This window comes from Salvelinus namaycush, chromosome 39, assembly GCF_016432855.1.
Source record: "Salvelinus namaycush isolate Seneca chromosome 39, SaNama_1.0, whole genome shotgun sequence".
Lineage (NCBI taxonomy): Eukaryota > Metazoa > Chordata > Actinopteri > Salmoniformes > Salmonidae > Salvelinus > Salvelinus namaycush.
This window is the reverse complement of record NC_052345.1, coordinates 16,303,340-16,327,321: the sequence shown is the minus strand read 5'-3', so window position 1 is coordinate 16,327,321 and position 23,982 is coordinate 16,303,340. Positions and strand designations below refer to the sequence as shown.

The window sequence follows — 23,982 nt, the reverse complement described above, 5'->3', positions numbered from 1 at the left end:
TGAGTGACTTCCCCAAACGAAGCACTCCTTGGCTAACACACAAACCTTAGGGTGTCTAGACATACAGCTTGAACTAACTCGTCGTCTATAGATGCTCCGCATATAAACTAATATTAAATAACACTTAACTTAACTCTCACGTTAGGGGGTGAGTGGCGCCAAAACATGACATGCCAAACAATGCTATATTAGCCACAACATCTCACCTATCCTATAAGTCCCAATTTCTGATCTTCTGATCGAAAAGACATAGGCCGGAAATTCAATTCAAACACATTCCTGGCCTGTATTTGGCCATTTAGCCGTTCTGTATCCTCAGCCGGGGAGCTTGCTTGTCAAGAACAGATCGGCCTCTTTTGCGTTGTCAAACGTACGTGTTGATCCCTCGACTGTCACCTTAAACCGGGCCGGGAAGAGGAATCCATATCGGATGTTGGCCGCCCTGCATTTGTTGCGTACCTCATCATACTCTTTCCGTTGGTTCCTCACCTCCAAGGTAAGATCTGGGTAGAAAGACACCCTGGCTCCGTTGTAGTTAAGGGGGAACTTTGACTAGCCAGCTTGAGGATGAGATCCCTGGTGTGGGGATAGTGCAGCCTTACAATGAATGGCCTTGGTGGCCCGCCCTTGGCCGGCTTCGTTGCCTGTGATCTGTGTGCGCGGTCGATCAGGGTGGCCGTTTTGAAGTGTTCACTCCCCAGCAATGCCGGTATCAGCTCCGAGACAAATTCAGTGGGTTTCCCTTTCTCAGTGTCCTCCTGGATCCCACATATTCGGATGTTCTGGCGTCTTGAATGCGACTCGAGCATTTCCAGTCGGGCCTACAGGGTTTTGTTGTCATTTTTTAACGTTGCGCACTGTTTCTCTATGTCCTGTAGTCTGGCCTCGTGATCGACTGTCGTCTGCTCAACCTCGTGCACCCTTCTCTTAGTTGCCTTCACAGTTTCGGCCAAAGTCCCAATACTCTTTGAGATATCAGCCAACCTTGTGTCCACCTTCTTGCTTAGTGCGATTATGGCAGCCAGTATGTCACTGAGTAGGATCTGTGGGGAACTCTTGGAAGCTAGCCTCTTCAGCTAGCTCCTCGTGGGTCGGCGACGTTGAAATTGGTTCGTTGTCTATCTCATTCCAATTATCTTGTTTAGCGCCCCCTTTTCTGGCGCCTTTCCCCTTTGTCATATTTGTTTGAAGTTATAGGTTGTGAGAGGTTAAGATAAATACTAATTTGTTTCAGAATTGAGCGGAGCTCTAGCAAAGCACGTCTACTCCATAGCACGCTCTCTAGCGCCCCCTGATGGACATTATTGAACAAAACAAACATTTATTGTGGAACTGGGATTCCTGGGAGTGCATTCTGATGAAGATCAGCAAAGGTAAGTGAATATTTATAATGCTATTTCTGACTTCTGTTGACTACACAACATGGCGGATATCTGTTTGGGCTCTGAGCGCTGTACTCAGATTATTGCATGGTGTGCTTTTTCCGTACAGTTTTTTTTAAATCTGACACCGCGGTTGCATTAAGGAGAAGTGGATCTAAAATTCCATGCATAACAGTTGTATCTTTTAGCAATGTTTATTATGAGTATTTCTGTAAATTGATGTGGCTCTCTGCAAAATCACCGGATGTTTTGGAACTACTGAACATGACACGCCAATGTAATGTCAGATTTTTGGATATAAATATGAACTTTACCGAGCAAAACATACATGTATTGTGTAACATGATGTCCTATGAGTGTCATCTGATGAAGATCATCAAAGGTTAGTGATGAATTTTATCTCTTTCTGCTTTTTGTGACTCGTCTCTTTGGCTGGAAAAATGGCTGTGTTTTTCTGTGACTTGGCTCTGACCAAACATAATCGTTTGGTGTGCTTTCGTCGTAAAGCCTTTTTGAAATCGGACACTGTGGCTGGATTTACAACAAGTGTATCTTTAAAATAGTGTAAAATACTTGTATGTTTGAGGAATTTTAATTATGGGATTTCTGTTTTGAATTTGGCGCCCTGCAGTTTCACTGGCGGTTGACGAGGTGGGACGCTACCGTCCCACTAACCCTAGTGAGGTTAAAGGATTTCTAAGCCTTGAGATTATTGAGACATGGCTTCTGTATGTGTGCCATTCAGTGGGTAAATGGGTAAAACAAAAGATTTAACTGCCTTTGAACCAGGTATTGTAGTAGGTGCGAGGTGCACCGGTTTGAGTGTCAAGAACCGCAACACTGCTGGGTTTTTCACAAGTTTCCTGTGTGCATCAAGAATGGTCCACCATCCAAAGGACATCCAGCCAACTTGACACATGTGCCAGCATCCCTGTGAAAAGCTTTTGACACCTAGAGTCGATACATAATTGAGGCTGTTCTGAGGGCAAACCGGGTACAGCTCAAAATATGTTTGTACACTGTGCAATGTCAGTAGGTATTCCTTCTTGTGAACAGCAGATGGTGTCCATTTAGCCCTTGAGGGTCTTCTCTGAACTCAGTTTTCATTAAAGCAAACAGGTCTGTTTTTATTGTTTATATTGTATGGCAAGACTACTCTTAAAAATCTCATGTCTGCTATTGTCAAAATCGAATCACGTTTTATTGGTTGCATACACATATTTAGCAGACGTTATCGCGGGTGTAGCGAAATGCTTGTTTCTAGCTCCAACAGTGCAATAATACCTAACCATACACACAAATCTCCAAAAGGAATTAAGATGGAGATATTAGAATGGCAATGTCAGGCTGTAATGTATATGATGGTGTGTGTGTGTGTAGACATTATGAATAGAAAATGTAGAGCAGTAGTTATAGGATGATCCTTGACTAGAATAGTAATATTTACCCTACTTCATATGTAGATATTGTAAAGTGACCAGTGTTCAATGACTATGTACATGGGGCAGCAGTCTCTAAGGTGCAGGGTTGAGTACCTGGTGGTTGCCGGCTAGTACGGTCCCATCGATGTGGATAGGGGGGTACTCCCTTCGCTGTTTCCTGAAGTCCACGATCATCTCATTTGTTATGTTGATGTTGAGTGAGGTTATTTTCCTGGCACCACACTCCCAGAGCCCTCACGACCTCCCTTTAGGCTGTCTCGTTGTTGTTGGTAATCAAGCCTACTACTGTTGTGTCATCTGCAAACTTGATTTGAATTGGAGGCGTGCTTGGCCACGCTCTCATGGGTGAACAGGGAGTACAGGAGGGGGCTGAGCACACACCCTTGTGGGGCCCCAGTGTTGAGGATCAGTGAAGTGGAGGTGTTGTTTCCTACCCTCACCACCTGGGGGCAGCCCGTCAGGAAGTCCAAGACCCAGTTGCACAGGGCGGGGTTCAGACCCAGGGCCTCGAGCTTGGAGGGTGCTATGGAGTTGAATGCTGAGCTGTAGTCAATGAACAGCATTCTTACATAGGTATTCCTCTTGTTCAGATGGGATAGGGCAGTGTGACGGCGATTGCATCATCTGTGGATCTATTGGGGCGGTAAGCAAATTGAAGTGGGTCTAGGGTGATAAGGTGGAGGTGATATGATCCTTGACTAGTCTCTCAAAGTCTCTCATTTCATGATGACAGGAGTGGATGATTCTCACAATCTTGGTTTCAAACATGAAATCTTTAAAGACTTGCATCAAATTTCCTTTTTAGGCATTAATAACAACGTCTGAAGTGTTTGAGCATTAATTAAAAAACATTTACTGACATTTTAACACCTTTTTGAACATATTTTCCAAAACAAGTCCTTAATCTCATTACCGCAACGGTCTGAAAACGTCAAGACCATTTGGAAAGCTAATACATTTTCATTTTTTTAAATGAATTTAAGTCATGCACAGTTACTTGAAACTCTGAAATAATATATATTTTTAAATTAACATTTTTATTTGATTTTGACTGCTCATTACCGCTACGCCTTCCGCAATCTACAACCTAATTTTTTATATTTCATTGAAACCTGACATATTTTCTAAATTGTGTCAAGCCTGCAATTAAAAGCAAACTACAGTTTTTCCTTTCATTAAATTAACATAAAATGAACACCTGTTGCGGTAATGATACATAGGTTTCGGAATTGAGGTTGATTTCGGTAATAAGTGTTCTAAGGCTGAGGTATGGTTAAAAACAAAAATTGAATGTTGAAAATAAATTAGAATATTGGCACAATCATGGATTCAAGTACAATCAATTTAATTTTGCAGTGCTTCAAAAGTACATAAAAAATAGAACACATAAAAACAACACATACAAAAACAGCACATGTCATCATCACTACACACACTGGCCTGTACAGTGTCCCTTGGGGATGATGTTTCTATGACCCCAAGCTGGTGCAGCTTCTTTATCTTCAAGCCAAAGTTTCCATGCCATTTGCAAGCATGTTTCTCTGTCTGACTCTTCGCTGGCCAATCCAAAATGGTTTTAAGTTTAAAGAATTGAGCCTTGGAAAGGTTGTGCCTTGGATTCTCAGAAACATTTTATATGAAGATTTGCTATAGTTTCCATTTAAGGCTCTCTTTCAGAATATCTGGCCCTTTGTCAGAATGTCTCTGGATTTCCCATTTTATTACAGTGGAGACAAGTTTACGAAAGTGAAAGAAAGCGGCTAACAAGTTTACGCATTAGTCTTCTCTGGCTGTTATTGGGTAATGTTCTCTGACTTCGCTTTGTAGTTCTCTTCTGGACCTCTCTGCCTTCCATGTTGATAATTACCTGCTTCCTCTTGGCCATCATCTCAAGTATTTTCTTTAGGTTGATCATCTCTTTGGTCCTCTCCAGCAGCTTCTCTTCTGTGTAGTGCAACTTTGATCTCAATAGTGTTTTCTTTCTTCTGTTCCTCTTTTTGGGTGATTCCTTTGGGGTAGATGTCTTCATTGGTCCTGGTGTCTGTAGAGATGTCTCTTCTTTTAGGAGTTGCGTTGATGGCAGGGACATTTACCTGCTGAAGTGAATGTCTGTTCTCTTGGGGAGGATGGGTCTTCTTGAAGATTTTGAATAACTTCTTCATTTTGCTTCTTGAACATGTTGAAGTGTATCATCTTCCTCGCTTGGTGTTATGTCCAATACAGTTTACTGTTTTTCTTCTGGAATACCTTTTTTGAGTTTTCCCGGCACTGTTTTTTTCCTTCATGTTGCTTCTTTGTCAGATTTTGAGTTTTGATTTTACAATTTTGCTTTCGTTTTTGATATCTGGAAATGGAAAGGAAGCATGACATGAAATTAGCATGTCTCAAAACATGGGAAAAATCTTACTGTTATGGACACGTCATCCTATAGTAGAGACGGAATGGCTTACTGACCGTGTGTGTGTGTGTGTCCTATAGAAGGGACTGAATAGCTTACACTTAGACTGTGTGTGGACATCCTATGGTATAAACTAAATGGCTTACTGATTGTTTGTGGTGGATGTGTGCATGTGTATACTTCCTAACACTGTAGGGTATTGACTTCCTACAGACACTGTATGAGGGCGTAGGCTTCCTGTAGACTATATATACTAATTACGCTTGTTGTAACCTCCAACACCTAAACTCTCTCTCGCCTTCTGTACTCTTCCAGCAGTTCCGGGTTGATGTAAACTTTTTCTCTTAAATTGTCAGCCTTCGCTAAAGCTTTCTTTTTGTCACTTGCTGACTGTCTGCAATTAAACAGGACAGAAAGCAAAATATCAACAATTAGTAAATCATATTTAAATTAATAGTTCATTATATATATTTTTTAATATAGTCTGATTAAATTCTCATTACCGAAACACAAGTTCTCTCTACCGCAACTGGCCTTAAATTGCAGCGCTAAGTGAGAATGGTGTTGTGAGAGCTGAGGATGACGAACCTTAGCATGTTTTGCTAACAATAGAGAAGACATGATGACTAAGCAGATTTTTATTCAATGTACATAATTAGAGATTAATGAAGTATATTTTCATAGATTTAAAATGTAACGTTTTTCTAAATGTTGAAAACTACCTGTATCGGTAATGATAATCAATACTGTCGTGTATGCAGTCTGACAAAAGAATGTTTAACTTTTAACTGGAAATATGAAGAGATCTGCTTAACTGGTAGCCATTTTGAAGGTACTGGCAGATGTGTTGCTTCATTCAAAATCAAACTTTATTTTAAAAATTCTCTGTGTAAACAGTCATGGGCACTTAATTTTTCCAATCTTTTTAAATTATTATTATACATGAATATTCAGTTAATAATTTCTGTCATTTGAATACATCTAGTAGAACCACCATTTTATTTTTTTCATTTTACTATTTAAATTACAACATAACATACATTCAGACAGAGCTGGATGCGTTGTTGTAATGAAAAATTCAGCAGAAAATGCAATAAAATACAAGAATAATTCATTCCTATGTTGAAATTACTCTGTTCAAGGTAGAGAACACATCTTTATTATATTTTGTTATATTACTAAGTTAGATGTTTTTATATTTAAAATCATTACTGCCATGGTATTTTAATGGTTTCATGAGAATGACCTGAGTGCTACAGGGCGATTTAGTCATTTAGTTCAGTTACCTTTGCTTTCTTGGGAACAGGAACAATGGTGGACATCTTGAAGCCTGTGGAGACAACAGACTGGGATAGGGAGAGATTGAATATGTCAATAAACACACCCGCCAGCTGGTCTGCGCATTCTCTGAGGACGTGGCTTGAGATGCCATCTGAGCCAGCAGCCTTGAGAGGGTTAATGCGCTTAAATGTCTTACTCACGTCGACCATGGAGAAGGAGAACCCACAATCCTTAGTAGCGGGCCTCATCAGTGACACTGTGTTCTCCTCAAAGCGGGTGAAGGTGTTTAGCTTGTCCGGGGGCAAGACGTCGGTGTCCGAAGTGACTGGTTTTCCTTTTGTAGTCTGATTGTCTGTAGACCCTGCCACATACGTCTCGTGTCTGAGCCGCTGAATTGCGACTCCACTTTGTTTCTATACTGACGCTTTGCCTGTTTTGATTTCCTTGCGAAGGGAATAACTGCACTGTTTGTATTCTGACATATTCCAAGTCACCTTGCCATTGTTAAATGCGGTGGTTCACGCTTTTAGTTTTGCGCGAATGCTGCCATCTATCCACGGTTTCTGGTTAGGGTAGGTTTTAATAGATGGTACAACATATCCTATATGCTTCCTGATAACCTCAGTCACTGTATCAGTATATTTGTCTATTATTCTTGGAATGTACCCAGAACATATCCCAGTCCGCGTGATCAAAACAATCTTGAAGCATGGATTACAATTTGTCAGACCAGCGTTGAATAGTCCTTAGCACGGGTACTACCTGTTTAAGTTTCTGCCTATAGGAATGGAGGAGCAAAATGGAGTCGTGGTCAGATTTGCCAAAAGGAGGGTGTGGTAGGCATCCCAGAAGTTGGTTGAGAGTTTTTACGCAAGTACTACAGTTGATATGTTCCTAGAACTTCAGCAGCCATTTCCTCAAATCTCCTTTGTTAAAATCCCAGCTACAATAAATGCAGCCTCAGGATATGTGGTTTGCATAAAGTCCATTGAGGGCCGTTGTGGTATCGACTTGAGGGGGGATATACACGGCTGTGACTACAACCGAAGAAAATTATCTTGGGAGATAATACGGTCGGCATTTGATTGAGGTATTCTAGGTCGGGTGAACAAAAGGACTTGAGTTCCTGTATGTTATCACACTTACACCATGAGTCGTTAATCATGACACATACACCCCAGCCCTTCATCCCGGAGAGATAGGTATTCCTGTCTGCGTGATGAACTGAGAACCCAACTGGCTGGACCGACTCGGACAGTATGTTCTAAGAGAGTCATGTTTCCATGAAACGGAGTGTTAGTCCCTGATGTCTCTCTGGAAATACACCCTCGCCCTGAGCTCGTCAACTTTATTATCCAGAGACTGAACATTAGCGAGTAATATACTCAGAAGTGGTGGGTGGTGTGCGTGCCTCCTAAATCAGACTAGAAGACTGCTCCGAGTACCTCTCCTTCGCCGGTGTTGTTTTGTGTCGACCTTGGGGGTGCGAACAAAGAATCTGCTTCGGGGAAGTTGTATTCCTGGTTGTAATGCTGGTGAGTTACCTCCACTCTGATATCCAATAGTTCTTCCCAGCTGTATGTAAGACGCACATTTTTCTGGGCTAACAAAGAAATAATACATAAACAAAATACTACAAAGTTTCCTAGGAGCTAGAAGCGAGGCAGCCCTCTGTCGGTGTTATTTTATCATTTTAATTATAAAATAATTACCTCATTTAACTAGGCAAATCAGTTAAGAACACATTCTTATTTACAATGACAGCCTACCCCGGCCAAACCCTAACCTGGATGACGCTGGGCCAATTGTGCGCTGACCTATGAGACTCCCAATCACGGCCGGTTGTGATACTGCCTGGAATCGAACCAGCGTCTGTAGTGATGCCTCTAGCACTGAGATGCAGTGCCTTAGACCGCTGCGCCACTCGGGAGCCCATCATTGCGCCCTCTTGGTCAGGTTATTGTAGATGTGAATGTGTTCTCCATAACCTACCTGGCTAAATAAATAAATAAAGTGTGTTCTTCCCCAGGCCTGCCACTGGTCACACTGGACTGTTAATGGGCACATCCAAGCCAGCCGCTGGAGGCTCCAGCAGACCTGCAGCTTCCAGAGTCGGCACCACAGCCCCCTCTACTGGCAGGACTACCACAGCGCAGGCACCCAAACCTACAGGCCCTGCCAAGAAAGGTGCACATGCCTTACAAGTTTTGTACCATGAATGAAACCCACTTGATTCTATTTGGATTGGTCTTGTGAGCATCACCTGTATGTATCTCAAAATCAACTTGAAGGTACCATTTTTATATTTTTAGTTGAAGAGATAAACATGTTTAAATTATTTCTGCTCTGTTACAGATGTCAGCAGACCAGCAACCACTACCGCAGCCAGAAATCCGGTAACATCCGCCACTACCAAAACGACCAAACCTGACCCCCCTAAAGTGACTGCAGCCTCCAGACCCGAGCCCGCCTCCAAAAGGCCCCATCCCACCAAGGCGGCAGACACCAAGCCAGCCCGCCCTAAATCACAGGACCCCAAGCCCCTGCCCACACGTAAAGCCCCTCCCACCACGCGGCCCCCTGCCACACAACAGCCCCAGGGCAAGACCCCCCCTGCCTCCCCCAGCAACAAGCCCGTGGGCAGCACCACCCCCCAGTCGGTCAAACGAGCCTTCAAACCAACCCAGTCTGTCCTGCCCTTCACTGCTAGACCTGGAGCTCCCAAGTCTGCAGCAGCAGCTGCCGTGGCAACAGTCGCCATGACAGCCGCAGCGGAGCCAGAAATGGCAGCTTCAGAAGTCCCAGCACCAGTGTCTGCGTCTTTGCCAGCAGTGGCCCTGGAGTCCAGAGAAGAGGTTTCAGCCCCAACTCCTCAGGATACTACTTCTACATCTCCACCACAGAGCCCACTCAGGCTGGCTCCTGCTCCACCACAGGGCTCACTAGTCACTGTTGCCCAGGAGGAGAGGTCTGAACGACCAGAGACTGTCCCAGCAGCCCCGACACAGCCAGCACCAGACCAGACCTTACACCAGGACATCCCTGCAGCAGTGGCTAGGGCTACACCCAGCCCTCCGGATGCCTCAGAGAAAGCCCAGCTCAACATGGATGAAGAAGAGGACGAGGAGAGGGAGGGCACCCAGCAGGTGTCTGTGTCAGAAATGAGCGGCTCCCAGCCCACGGAAGAGTCCAGGCCTGGCTCAGCCGGCCCTGCGGGTTCAGGGTGGCGTGCAGGCGGCACCCTGCTATCGGAGCTGGACTCTGAGGTGAGCTGCAGCCAGCAGGGGGCGTCGGAGCTGAGCGCCCCGGGCGTCCTGGAGGGCACAGAGAGTATGGATGACCTAGGAGACGCCAGTCTGAAGGGTGCCATCGACATGGAGGGCATGTCTGCCTCGGCTGGCTCGCCTGACTTTGAGAAGGTGCCCGACATCCCGACCAATGATTTTGATGACGACGATGAAGACGGAGACCGGGTGTGCGACATGGAGGTGGGTTCGGAACGGGCGGATGACCCGAGAAGAGTGAGGCGTGACGAGGATGAGGATGACGATGTGGAGATGGCCAGTGAGGGGGTGACAGAGAGCGGGCTGGAGAGCTACGGGAATGCAGACGAGGATGACTTTGCGGAGGATGAGAGACTGGACAACCTGAACCAAGCCCTGCCTGCCCCACTGCTGCCCTCTGCCCTGGCCGCCCAGTGGGACCAACCCAACCCCAACTCCTTTTGTGACCCCTGGGCCCAGCCGCACCCCCAGGCTGCCTCAGCCTCCCCCCTGACCCCTACCAGCCCCTCAGACCCCTGGCAGGCTGATATGGAGACACCCACCCAGTACTCTGCTCAGCCCTGGCTGCAGCTGGCTGCCACACCATTTGTTCCAGCTCTGCATGAGCCCTCACATCAGCCTTCCCCTGCATCTCCACTTGAGAAAGAGACCCTAGCCCCATTGCACTCCCTGTCCCCCATGGCTGCCTCTGGCCACGGCATGTCACACTCCAGCACCCTAAGCGCTACGGAGCTGGCTGTCCACAGCAGCAGCGAGACCAGCACCCCAGAGGAGCTCTGTGACTACAACAGCAGCTCCGGGGTGGAGTCCCGCTCTGAGGGGGGGAAGCTCCACACCCTGCCTGCTGCCCTGGCCCCCGTGCTCTCCCTCCAGCCTGAATTGGAGGACCTGGGCATCCACCTGGTGAGAGAGGACGGAGACGGGGAGGTGGCAGAGACCCTGCCAGCCAACGAGGTCCCAGGGGACCCCGCCATATCACCCACGTCCAACCCCTCGTCCTCCTCCACCACGGAGGATGAGGCCAGCGACACGGAGGGCGAGGCCCAGCTGTACGAGCTGGGCCAGGGCATCCACACTGCCGCCTTTGACAGCAAGCCCGGCGCCCAGCGCTGCCTGTCTGCCCTGGAGGAAGGGGAGGAGACCAGTGGAGGCACAGACGAGGGCGGAGACACCCCCCAGTCTGCCAACTCGGCGGCATCCTACGCCTATGACATGACGGCGTCCAACACCAACTCCAATAACCACTCCACGGCTGAGAGCTGCGCCAAGAGCCCCGGCATCTTCTCCCTGGAGGAGCTGCCTGAGGAGGCCAAGGACCCGTCACTCATCCAGGAGCTGACCATGCCGCCGCCCCAACAGGCTGCCTCGGCAGACTCCCTTCTAGTCTCCAACCCAGAGGAGCAGCAGTACATGTTGTGTGGGACGCTTGAGACAGAGCTAGGGGACATGGGGGATCTGAAACCCCTGGACCCCGTGCTGTTCGTGGCCCCCCAGCAGCCCGGGGAGGGCCCCCGTGTCACCCAACCGCCCTACTACTCCACTGTCTGTGAAAACACTGAGAACTCTCTCACAGGTAACGTATAGTCCCCCCCCCCCTACTTCCCTACATACCCAGTAACACACCTTTTACCCACCCCTCCCCAGAGCCCTCTGCTGTTTTAGTCATCATTGTTTTGTCCCCAACCTTCAACTGGGGTGGATGTGATCAAAATGCTAATAAAAAAAGAGCAAAAATAGGGAAGGGAAGAAATAAAGACTTTAAATACAGCAGAGCCACTTCCCTCGTATGATATTACCTTATGAGTATATGGCTTAACTCCTGTATGTGCAATAGCTACGACTATTACTATTAGAATGTGTGTTTTTCTTTTTAATGAACAGATCTGAAACATGAACTGGCATGGTTTGATTTGCATTGACTGGGCTGTTGTGACGCAGCTCTTAAGAAAACCAAGAAGAAACATAACGAAAGAAAATGTGGAATGAAATGTTAAACTTTGTGTATTTATCCGATACTTTTTTACTGAACAAGAAAATGCAGATGAATGTTAATTTTGTATTTTCTTGCTGTTTTCCATCATTAAGAAACAGACATCTGTCCTCCTCCGCCTCCCCCAAGCACTCCCCCTTTCCTTCTGCACTTTAAGGTTAGACTGCCCCTCCCCCCCTCTTTCTTACGTTTGTCCTTTTGGAGTATTTACCATTACCAAGCTTTAAATAAAGATTAGATATTTAACATGACTCCTCTCTCCCGGACAGTTTTATTCAAGTGGGGATTGGGGAGTTTGGATGGCACATTTTGTACCTATCACATATATTAAGTCCTATAACATGGGAGTCAAGGTTGTGTCAACCTTATGTGGGGAGACACTATGTACCCGTGGGGCATATGGATTCAAAATCACTACTGGTCTCCCAGCAAGGAAGCATTCATACCTACATCCTCACATACCTATAAACACACACACACTCCTCACCCTACTCCCACCATCTAGAATAGGGCTCAACAGAGACATTATGGAGTATGTCAATCAAACTCCCACCTTCCCTCAGCTGCTCCTCCTCCGCACTGTGACCCCCCCCTTATGTAAGACCTGGTGGAGTGACCCTTCGTTGTTCCACTGGATTCCTCCATCACCAAACGAACTGAGAAACAACGTCAAGAAGGTTCACCATCATCCGAACAGAAGAGCATACCCACCAGTGTTTCTTTTCCTCTAGTAATGTGTGTTTTGCCTTTTTTGTTTCTGTTCTGCCTGGCCTCTACATTGTTTGAGATGTCTCTGTTATATCTACAAGTGCATGTCCACCGCACACCATTTTAACCGCACTGTTTAACTACTTTACCCTTGGGACGCCTTGTTTGCATGTCACTGACTGACACTCATTGGCTTTGGTTTGGTTTGAGGGCTTGGTCCGAAATGGCACCCTATTCCCTAAATAATGCACTGGCCATGGTCAAAAGTAGTGCACTATATAGGCAGTAGGGTGGCATTTCAGACGCAGTCCAGTTCACATGTGGTGGTGCTGCTGTCTATGTACTGATGCATGGTGAAAGGTCTCGTCTTGCATGTTTCACTTACTCACCAGCTCCCGACGGGGACTGAAGGAAATGGTTGGTTGCTCACAAGCTTTTTTTTTTTTAAATTTCACAAAACTATAGTTGGTAGTTACTGCATATACAGGAAGTTGGGCTGCTTTATTGCACAACAAAAATATTATCGGCGTATTTTGTTTTGGGAAGTCACATTTTGAAAAGGTTAATGAAAATGGTTTGCTATATTTGCTCTCTGCTTTTAACTTCCCCAGCCAATGCCCCGCCCCTCTCGCCTCTCCCTGCTGTCATCATTTCTCCTGTTCTCCCATTGCTTCACTTCACCCCTGCCCCCACCTCTTTTTACACGCTTTGCTTTTCAGGCTGTCAATGTTGCACACTTTGCCCATGATACCATGTGAGTGAGGAGGTAGTTCCTGGGTTCAGTAGTCATATATTGACACACTTTGGCTATCCTAAACCATTAGGCCCAGCTACAATTGTCAATTTAGCGTTCAAACAGAATTGTATGAAAAACTGCCAAAATAATGGAGACACTTGAGTAAATGAGGGTTGCAAAGTATATTAAAGCAGGTGCTTCCACACAGGTGTGGTTCCTGAGTTAATTAAACAATTAACATCCCATCATGCTTAGGCCATGTATAAATATGCTGGGTTGGCCATTATTTTGGCTACCGTGGCTATGCCCCCATAGGATGACAATGCCCCCCACAGGGTACGAGTGGTCACTGAATGGTTTGATGAGCATGAAAATGTCAGCCATATGCCTTGGCAATCTGTCACCAGATCTCAACCCTGTTGAACACACATGGGCGATTTTTGGAGCAGCGCCTGACATTTTCCACTGCCATCACCGAAAATGTAATTTCTCGTGTAAGAGTGGCGTTGCATTCCTCCAATAGCATTCCAGACACTTGTAGAATCTATGCCACGGTGCATTGAAGCTGTTCTGGCTCGTGGTGGCCCAACACCCTATTAAGACATTGGCATTTCCTGTATCTTGGCAGTTACCCATACACTATAATAGTTGTAAGTTGCCTGTGATGATACATAATACATCACTTCTCAAGCCACTAACAGGAAAATTACAATATCTCGACGCTACATATTTACTGCGTGTGTAGAACACTACATCACTCGGTCTTAAACTCCTCCCACTAACGTCTCCTTGGTAGACTACAATACCCACACTGCACTGCTCCCTCTCACTTGTCTGTCTTTCTCTCTTTCTAACGCACGCTTCCCACCGGGTGTGATCTCCACTTTTTCCTCGCAGGGCTCAACGTGCTCCCCCAGCCACACTACCGCCGCGACCACCACCCCAACCCCCACTGTGACCTCTTGACCCCACCCAGGCTGACCTGTGCTGACCTGCCCCCCCGGAGCCCTCGCCTACAGGCCAGCCCCCAGCTCCGCAGGCTGGAACGGCACCAGCAACAACTACTAGAACTGCAGCAACGCAGAGAACAGCAGGGAAAACCCAAAGAAGAAAAGGACGAAGAGGTGAGGAAGAAGAGAGAGAAGGAGATGAAGAAAAAGGAGGCAGAGCAGCAGCAGGAGGAGGAGAAGCTGAGGGAGGAGCTGAAGCAGAGGCAGCAGATCATGCAGTGGCAGCAGGAGCTGGAGGAGCAGGCACAGCAGACGGCACCGCAACAACAGCCCCAAAAAGGGCAGGCAACAGTGCTGCTTTCGCCTTCCTCTGGTCTCCATACCATTTATGAAGCCCTGGAAAGTGATGAAGAGGGGAAGGAAATTGAGGTTAATGTCCAGCTCGAACAACGCGAAGAAGCCCGGCTGGAGAAAGAGGTTGACGGTAACAGTGACCGTCGAGAGGTATTGGATGAGGACGGAGCTGATAGCAACTCCACCTCCACTCTCAGTCCCTCTCCAGACTCTGCCGAGCAGGAAGAGTCCCGGGACGTCTCCCCAGAATGCCCGTCTCCCCTGGACTTGGACTGGGGGAAGAAAGTTGACATTGTCCAGCAGCTGATCAACCAGACCTTGCTGCTGACGGGCGACGGCTGCTCCTCCCTGCTCCTGCTGCCCGGAGGCACCTTGAGCCCCCTGGAGGCCAGCCTGTGGCCCAACCTTCTGCCCCCCCTCACCCCTCCCTCAGCCACGGTCACGTCGGTCAGCAGCTTCTCCCCGGAGGCCCCCGGCCAGTCCCCCCAGGGTGAGTGGACAGTGGTGGAGCTGGAGACACACCACTGAGGGATGTAGAGACGTGTGTGTGTGTGTGTGTGTGTGTGCACACAGTGAAGACTCACCATTAATGGTCGCACACACTGCTCCACAATATTATTCAAGGTCTGTCAGTCACATCACTGCTGTACACAACGCTACTTTTACTTTACTTGCCATTCAACACCACTGCAAATACAACACTACTGTTTGATACACTGAACTTATACCACTGTATTTTCAAACATGATACCTTTTGAATGGGTGGCAAAGAACACTGACACTACGGTCATATCAATCACAGACTGACTGAATTTTACACCTCTCTCTCGTGCCAAAACGATGTTAGGTTACACACCAGCAGTCCCAGAGGGCTACTACCTTGATTAGACTGGTTGACTGAAGCTTCTGGGCCAGCTATTTGGGTAGAATAGTGACAACTTGTTAGCCACTGAAGCTAAAACTACTGTATTTTAACATTTATTTAACTAGACAAGTCAGTTAAGAACTAATTCTTATTTACAATGACGGCCTAGGAACAGGGGGTTAACTGCCTTGTTCAGGGGCAGAAAGACAGATTTGTACCTTGTCAGCTCAGGGATTCGATCGTGCAACCTTTCGGTTACTAGTCCAACGCTCTAACCACTAGCCTCACACACACGCAATATGTTTTGATGGGTGGTTCAGTTAACACTGAAGATGTTGCACTACTGACTTGGTTTATGATTATTGGTCTGAATTACTGATGAAAAACTGCACTTGACTAGACCAGTATCCTATAATGATCACCCTGAACCTGTCACTCACTCAATGCCTGCTTAGCTTTGTGCTTCAAAACGGTTTGATTTACTCGAGAGCAGCAAGTCATAGAAATAGAATCCCTAGAACAGTCACAGGATCCCCATTCCAATTGCTGAGGGCCTTTATCCTTTCTAGGGATTCTATTTCTATGGGCCAAGTTCCTGTGTTTTTCTGACATCAAACCAGAGGCCTTCGAACCAGCTGAGGTGAAACACTGGTTGGCCGTATCTGTTAGAATAAGGTTATTTATCATCTCTATGATGAATGCCACCATTTCAGGGTGGTATTTCACTAAGCAGGATCTATTTTGTGATCCAGCTTAGTGAAATACACCTGGGTGCTAATGAAATGGATTGTTTCTGTTGCATGCTACTGCTGACTCCGATGACGGCCACCGGAAATATCGGTTTATTTTTAGTATTTTTTTCAGAAGCACTCACGTTTTTGTTCTGAAGACTTGGCCCCATATCCTGGGTGGTTTTCCTCATGTTTGGTCTTGTTTCTGTGGTTACGGATGATGTCATAATGGGGGTGGGAGTGGTCATGACATTGATATGAGGTAATGGAGAAATGAATAGGTAATTGAAGAGGGTCAGAGTGTAAGAAAACACAGACTATTGAGTAGATTACTCTGGGGATATAACCGGTTCTTCTGTGAGGCTGCTGGGTACTAGCCTGGTACCAGATCTGTTTGTGCTGACCATCTGCCCAACTCCTATGGTAGTTTGGTGTGATGAAGACCATAGGCGTTGGGCAGATGGTCAGCACCAACAGATTGCCAAGATGACACAAACCGATTTGGGACCAGTCATGGGTTTTTGCGGGTTAATATTGGGGTTAGTCATGAACTATATTTGAAGGATGGTGGTACAGAGTTAACCTTGTGGATGTGTATATGTGTGTGTCTGGGTGGAAAGGTACTGCATGTGAAGAAAACAATTTGCATTACCTCAGTGGATGTTGAATATAGTAAATGAGTATGTCCATTAAGCCTATACTATGGATTTATAGAGCGTTTGAAAATTGATTTATTGCTCCATGTACCTTCAGTTTGAAACCTGATCTGACATGAGTCAAACACTGTCTTTACTATTAGGGTACTTGTGTTCAAATGGGAACTTGCATTAAGCCTCACTGAAGTTGATTTTCCAACAGGAGTGTCATCTATTTAGCAGAAACATGGATTTTGTAATTGTGGTTGAACTTTGAGCCCTAAGGACAGTCCACTGTGTGGGGCAACGATCCTGGATGGACAGAAACGGGTGGTTGTCCCAACAGGGGTTGGAAGAGCTGTGAACGCTGAGACACTCCTTCATATACCATAGGGATGGACTCGACTGTTGATACAACCACTCTGCTGTGAGGCCAGAGCTAGTAGATACTATAGGTATCTGGAAATCAAACCCTTTTCCACCACAGGCACAGCAAGCAAGGGCCCTTTTTTTAATAGAAATGGTAGCTAGATTCTCCAGTGTCTTTTTCAAGCCGTTTCCATGTGTAGCCAAGTGGCTGCCATTTTCTAAGGCAGTTTGGTACATTCCGATTTGAGGGCTCTGCCACTTCTACTCCAAAATCCCAAAGCGACTCGCACAAGGCATCGGTCAAAGCTGGACTTTACCTTGTGTGTTTTTAAATGTTTCCTCACTGTAGTGTTTTGTATATTGTTAGTGTATAGTATTACCAAAAGGGGAGACTCGGACCATTTATTGCAATGACGTGAACCCACTGGATTTTTATTTTGTAGAGAATATTTTAAAGTACGGTAGATGAAGAGGTGACATTATTTATAGATTTAAGCAGATCCTGTTTTAGAGAATGAAGGTTAATGGTTGTAGATGTAATGGTTTATTTAAATTCCAAGATGTGACCTTTGAACTTCTGTCGGCACTACACTTGTAGACCTTTTTTTCTTTTGTTTGTATGATGTTTTGCCTGCATTTCTTAAAGATCTTTTTGATAGTTATCAGGGGATATGAAGTGACTAGACCGTGTTCAGTGCCCGTGCTTCCTGGAACACGCTTTGGTACATTTTTGTATTTTATGTAACTGATCAAACCATCTACAAACATTCACGTCTAGCTGGTGTAGAAATTACACTGTAGTAAATTACAATATCATGCAAGTTACAGAACTATCACACCCAATTGACATGTCTGGGAATCACTAGTACTGAAAGATGTGGAGTCTTCCCCTCTTTTTGTAAAGTTCTGTAATTTTATTTTTAAATGAAGGGAAACCCCCTTCTAATGTCTATTTTTGTTGAAATTAGGTTGGCATTTTGACATTGGAGTTCAAATTACGGCAGCTTGTTTAAATACGTAATAATTCCTTGAGGTTCTGTGACTTTGTGAAGGACTAATGTGTTTGTCAATGTTTCAATGCATTTTATTTAGAAAAAATAAAATGATTTTCTTTTGCCATTGTTGTTCTTTCATTATTAACACTTCCAACTCATGACCTATTTAAAATGGTGGCCTGCTGCCCTCCCAGGGTAAGTGTTGGCCATAGCAAGTAGAGAGAAGTCAGCTCTCATTTCCAAATACCACCTTGGGGCTAGATTCAATCCATAGCACAGAAGATCTGTGGAGACTGCATTTCATGGTCAGTGCTGCATATGTCCACTTAATCGGAACAGATTGAATTCTACTTATGGTCTGTTACATTGCTTAGATTTACAGTCAATAAATGGCAAGAAGGGGATAATGCTTTTTAAAAATATGTTAACTGACTTGCCTAGTTAAAAGGTTCTAATGTACAATGACACATTCTAATGTACAATGACTGCATACCCCGGCCAAAACCAGACTACGCTGGGCAAATTGTGCGACGCCCTATGGGACTCCCAATCATAGCTGGATGTGATAGTCTGGATTCGAACCAGGGACTGTAGTGACACCTCATGCACTGAAATGCAGTGCCTTAGACCGCTGCGCCACTCGGGAGCCCAGAATGTTTTTGGGCTTTCTTAGTCTTGCTTGCCAGACAGGGCAATGTCACCAATCACTACCCTGGGACATTGGGATCTTTTTTAGACCAGAGGAAAATGTGCCTCCTACTGGCCCTCCAACACCACTTCGAGCAGCATCTGATCTCCCATCCAGGGACCGACCAGGACCAACCCCGCTTACCTTCAGAAGCAAGCCAGCAGTGGGATGCAGGGTGGTATGCTGAAATGGCATGTGACTCTCGCCAAGAAGAGACCCAGTGAATGCCGCCTCTGTCAAAAAACGCTACAACTCCACCTGTAAATTGAAGGCCCATGTCAGACTCTGTCACGTGGAGAAACCCTGCACCTGCCCCTTTTGTGGAAAGACCTTCAAACACAAAGGACATCTGTCCAGACATATGAGGATTCACACAGGAGAGAAACCATTTAGCTGTGGTGACTGTGGGAAGAGCTTCATTCAGAAGGGGGACCCAAGGAGGCATGTACTGACTCACACTGGAGAGAAACCATTTAGCTGTGGTGACTGTGGGAACATACACATACTGCACATACATGCACATACTGACTCACACAGGAGCGAGCGTCCACAAAGAAAGAAACAAATAGAAAAAACAGAATGAAAACACAAAGAGGAAACAAATTAGGACAAAGACATCTTGTTAGAAGATGGACAACACTTTGGAAAAGCAAAGCAACTCTGGATCATTCATTCTCTGGGTTTCAGATAAATAGATGTCATGAATTTACTTTTGTAAAACGTTCTATGGGTATCTGCTAGCATGCTAGTAACGCTTCAGTGATACACATCAAGTTTATGTGAATTCAACTGGAATTCCTGCTAGTTTGTTTTGGAATATCTCCAGAATAGTCTGACTTATGTTATTGATACATAAAAATATATATTCTCCAATGAAATGTGTCCTTGCATTTGTCCACTAATATTTGTTATATGTTTTGTCTTAATGTTGCTCATTTATGATATTGATGTTATCTTGTATATTAATTTTTTTAATACTGTTAATACAATGTATTTGGTAGGCAACTACAGACTGATCTATATGGTCCATTTTGTGTGTCCCTTTTTATATACAGACCAAAATCCCACTAATTTACCATGCCTGCCTCTTTTTGCCTGCTTTGTCGTATATCTGAAAGGGGTAGGTGGTAAAAAAAACAAGGACAAATAAAACCCACATAAAGACCTAGAGCTCTATTAAATCCGTATGACGGGAATTCAGCGTTACAGCGTGATTGAACTTTAAAGGCAATGTTCCTGCGTTAGCAGAGACTCCATTCATGGTAAACGCTGCTTAAGTGGGCTCAATCAGAAACGACCTTCAAATGTATACTTTGGGATTGTGGCCTTCATCTACTTCCCCATTGTCAGATGAACTGGTGGATACCATTTTATGTCTCTGTTAGAGGTAGTTAGAGAGTTTCGCGAACCAATGCTAACTAGCGTTAGCGCAATGACTGCAAGTCTATGGGTATCTGCTAGCATGCTAGTAACGCTTCAGTGATACACAGCACCTCCATGTGGATGGAGTTTTACTTCAAGCTCCAGAAATAGAGGGGGGAAACAGTTTTAATTAGTAATAGGATGATCCTTTTTTGCATGAACTGAATTGAAAGACACTACATTTTAACACAGGCGACTCTTAACAACTGCAACGGCTTGGGACTGATGTGAAAGCATGCATTTAAAAAGAGAATGCGCTTATCGGAAGCAATTACAAAGAATGTCACTGAAATGGGACTGGACAAACACTGTTGTGCACTTAAAACAGAGTTTTCACTCACAGGAATCGACTTTAAATCATTACTTCCATAAAGACTCAAACAATATCCCGAATGAGCAGCATTAGGTCAAAATTTATGACAAAAAGACAGATGGAAGGAGATATTTTCTGGAAAGTGTAAACATTTTTTATGTATCAATAACATCAGCCAGACCATTCTCTCATCACCCTGAGAGACATTCAAGAAACAAACGACCAGATATTCCTGTTGGTAATAATGTGAAAACATCAACAGACTTTCAACAGCAGACCGGTGAGATTCACATAATACCGCATACTACTGTTTGATCATTACCTCACCCTTCAAATAATATGAAACTTTATTTACAAAGAATATTCTGTAAAAGTAAATTCATCACACATCCATTTATCTTAAGAGCACAGCATGAATGGTCCAGAGGTGGTTTACTAAGACTGTTGTCCTCATCCTGCTTTTTTATTCCCATCTGTTGATAGAATATATTTGTCCTATTTCACTTTCTTTCAGTTTTCATCCTGTTTTCTATCTTTCTTCCTTTGTGGACCTTATCCACATGTTTCACTAGATAAGCCTTATGAGCTAATCTTTTACCACAGACTAAGCAGCCATGTTGTTTCTCTCCTGTGTGAGTCTGTATGTGCACCTTCAGCTGCCCCCTCCGATTAAAGCTTTTCCCACAGTCACCACAGCTAAATGGTTTCTCTCCTGTGCGAGTCAGTACATGCCTCATTAGGTCCCCCTTCTGAATGAAGCTTTTCCCACAGGCACCACAGCTAAATAGTTTCTCTCCTGTGTGAATCATCATGTGCCTGAAAATATTTCCTTTGAGTTTGAAGGTCTTGCCACAAAAGGGGAAGGTGCAGAGTTTCTCCATGTGACGGATTTGGACATGGGCCTTCTATTTACAGGTGGAGTTGTTGCTTTTTTTGCAGACGCTGGATCTCTTCTTGGCGAGAGTCACTTGCCCCTGCAGGTCAGCTTTCAGAGCAAACGTTTCACCACAGTCAGGGCAGCCGTCCATTTTTCGAGACGTGGTGCTGGGTTTGGAACGGTGTTCCCCGATTGATGGGTTGGTGGGTCCTACTGGGTCGCTGCTTACAGCTGAGCTGTGGCTGGAGGCATTGTTTTGTTTATCTGGAGGGTCACAGGAAGTGTCTAGATTCTTCAGACAGGTCACAGTACCTCCTGATCACATTCGCTTTTCACACAGGGAGTAGTGAATATGGAGTCTTTGATATCAAAGAGTCCTTGAAGCTGCTCTTCCTGACTGGTCTTGACTTCCTCCTCTTCCTCTTTAATCTGTGTGGGCTCTGGGTCCTCCTGCCCCAGACAGGGGCTCCACTTCTGCTCACAGTGCTGCTGCTCAGCAGGAACCTCTTTTTCAGAGACAGTGAGAGAGAGCTGCAGGGAGTCTGGAGGGAAGGTGCAGTCTTTAAACATCAGTGTCAATAAAAACTGAAGGCAGTGAATTGAAGAAGTAAGCTGAAATTGTAATTAAAATCATGTTGAACTAGAATCTAAAAACTATTTTCAATTACTTATCAATAAACTAAACATAAAAAGCTATTTGTTTTCAATGTTTTTCCATCGTGAATTATACATTCAAATCACTTCCTGTTTTTTGTGACAGGCAAGGTTTTTATTCATTCACGGTAAAAAATGTAAAACAACTTCTTAAAATTGTTTAGATTATGATCACTGTTAGCCTAAACAGTTTATTAATTGAGTAGAACTGTATATAACTTGTAGAATAATAGTGAAGACATCAAAACTATGAAATAACACATATGGAATCATGTAGTAACCAAAAGTGTTAAACAAATCAAAATATATTTTAGATTCTTCAAAGTAGCCACCCTTTGCCTTGATGACAGCTTTGCACACTCTTGGTATTCTCTCAACCAGCTTCACCTGGAATCCTTTTCCAACAGTCTTGAAGAGGGTGGGGGCTAAGTAGACCAGAGCCAGCCATTACTGCATTGGTGCCTACGGGAGAGCCAAAGGATTTGTCCGTATATTACAGATTTCCCCTACACAGAGTCATGGTAGTACATTTTGGCCTAATTTTATGACAAACCAAATGTGTTCTGCGCATTATGAGCCCAAATTTTTCAGTTCGTAGATTAGGAGAAATGTCACTGTTTGAAGTCTGTGCAATTTCTCAAAGCGCCTGAAGCAGTCTAGGACAGCTCATGTGAGTAAGCATGCTAATGCGAGAGGGGGATAGCCCACTTACACAGACCAGAGCGTTTACCTTCTTTTTTTAAATGGGAAAACGCTGCAAAGCGTCATCTAAATTCCTTCATTATTTCTGGCTTCCACCATTTTAAAGTAGTGGGGATTCCTATGGGTTGGGAGCGATCTGCCAATGATCAGAGCATTGTCTTCTTCAAATTGGGTGCTATGGTTTGTTAATGGCTTTAAACTATATCAAAGCAATCTACTGGCCACAAATGAATGACATATAATTTGGTCACAGGACTCCAACACTGCAGGTGGCGGTTAATCATCAATATTAGCTTCAGATTTTTTTCAAACAAAAGAAAACCCCAATTGACTACATTAAAATGTAGATAGCCTCAAAGGTGCTGCTCACGCTGTCACAGACAACATTATGGCACAAATACAACCTTTAGACGTCTTTCCATCTCTATATTTTGGTACAAACCTATTCTACTTAATTTTATATCCGGTGTAATCCGCAGGTGTCTCCGTAGCCGATCATTCTCCTCTTGATACTACACTACTGTTTTCTCAACTGCCCCGAAAACCTCAACAGCAGCCGCCGTTAAACGCTCATTTAAGAACACATGCAGCAACTGCAGTTTAGACGTGTTTAGTTGTAGTTTACTCAACTGAGAGTTGGATATTCAGCTAGCACACTAGCTTCGTAAATGAGGAAAGAATGGTGGTAAATTAACAAACCAGAAAATCAAGTTTGTCTTCTATTTGTATCAGTGAGGGCGAGTCCAATTTCAGTCAACTGAAATGCCCAAATCTGTGGAATTCTAAATTGGTGACACGCCCCATTTTGGGGGGTGGGGTAGAGTACAGTCATACAGATTATAGTTTTTTTGAGAAAGATAATACAAAAAAATGTTAGTGGGGTGAGGTCGCAAGAAATTATTTGGGGGGAAAAAGGGTACCCCAGAAATTCTTGTGGAAAAATGGGGTCGCTGCTGAAAAAGTTTGAATAACACTGGTTTAGACTGAGGGGTTGCCTCCCACAGTTTACCATGAGGGGATTCGATTAAGATGGCCAGGGTTGCATTGGCTATGACCCGTCACATGATAGGGGTGCCCTGCAAAAATGTCTCTCTACCCCGTGGCAAAATAGAATTGCATGATTTTTTAAAATAACAACATTTTCTCTCCAACACATGGCAAAATGTGTAGAACTGCAGAAAATGTGCTTTCAAACTGCACCTTTTT

At 44.7% G+C, this 23,982-nt stretch overlaps 1 protein-coding gene across 1 annotated transcript in view; it reads left to right on the top strand.

The window, feature by feature from the left end:
* The window catches only part of LOC120033044 (mucin-5AC-like), a 57,494-nt gene extending 39,252 nt beyond the window's left edge, over window positions 1–18,242 (top strand). The window contains exons 4-6 of the mRNA XM_038979328.1: window positions 8,533–8,690; window positions 8,859–11,360; window positions 14,119–18,242. Coding sequence (XP_038835256.1) covers window positions 8,533–8,690; window positions 8,859–11,360; window positions 14,119–15,053 — 3,595 coding nt within the window. The 3' untranslated portion in view covers window positions 15,054–18,242. The remainder of the gene's footprint in view (window positions 1–8,532; window positions 8,691–8,858; window positions 11,361–14,118) is intronic.
* The last annotated feature ends 5,740 nt before the right edge of the window (window positions 18,243–23,982 follow it).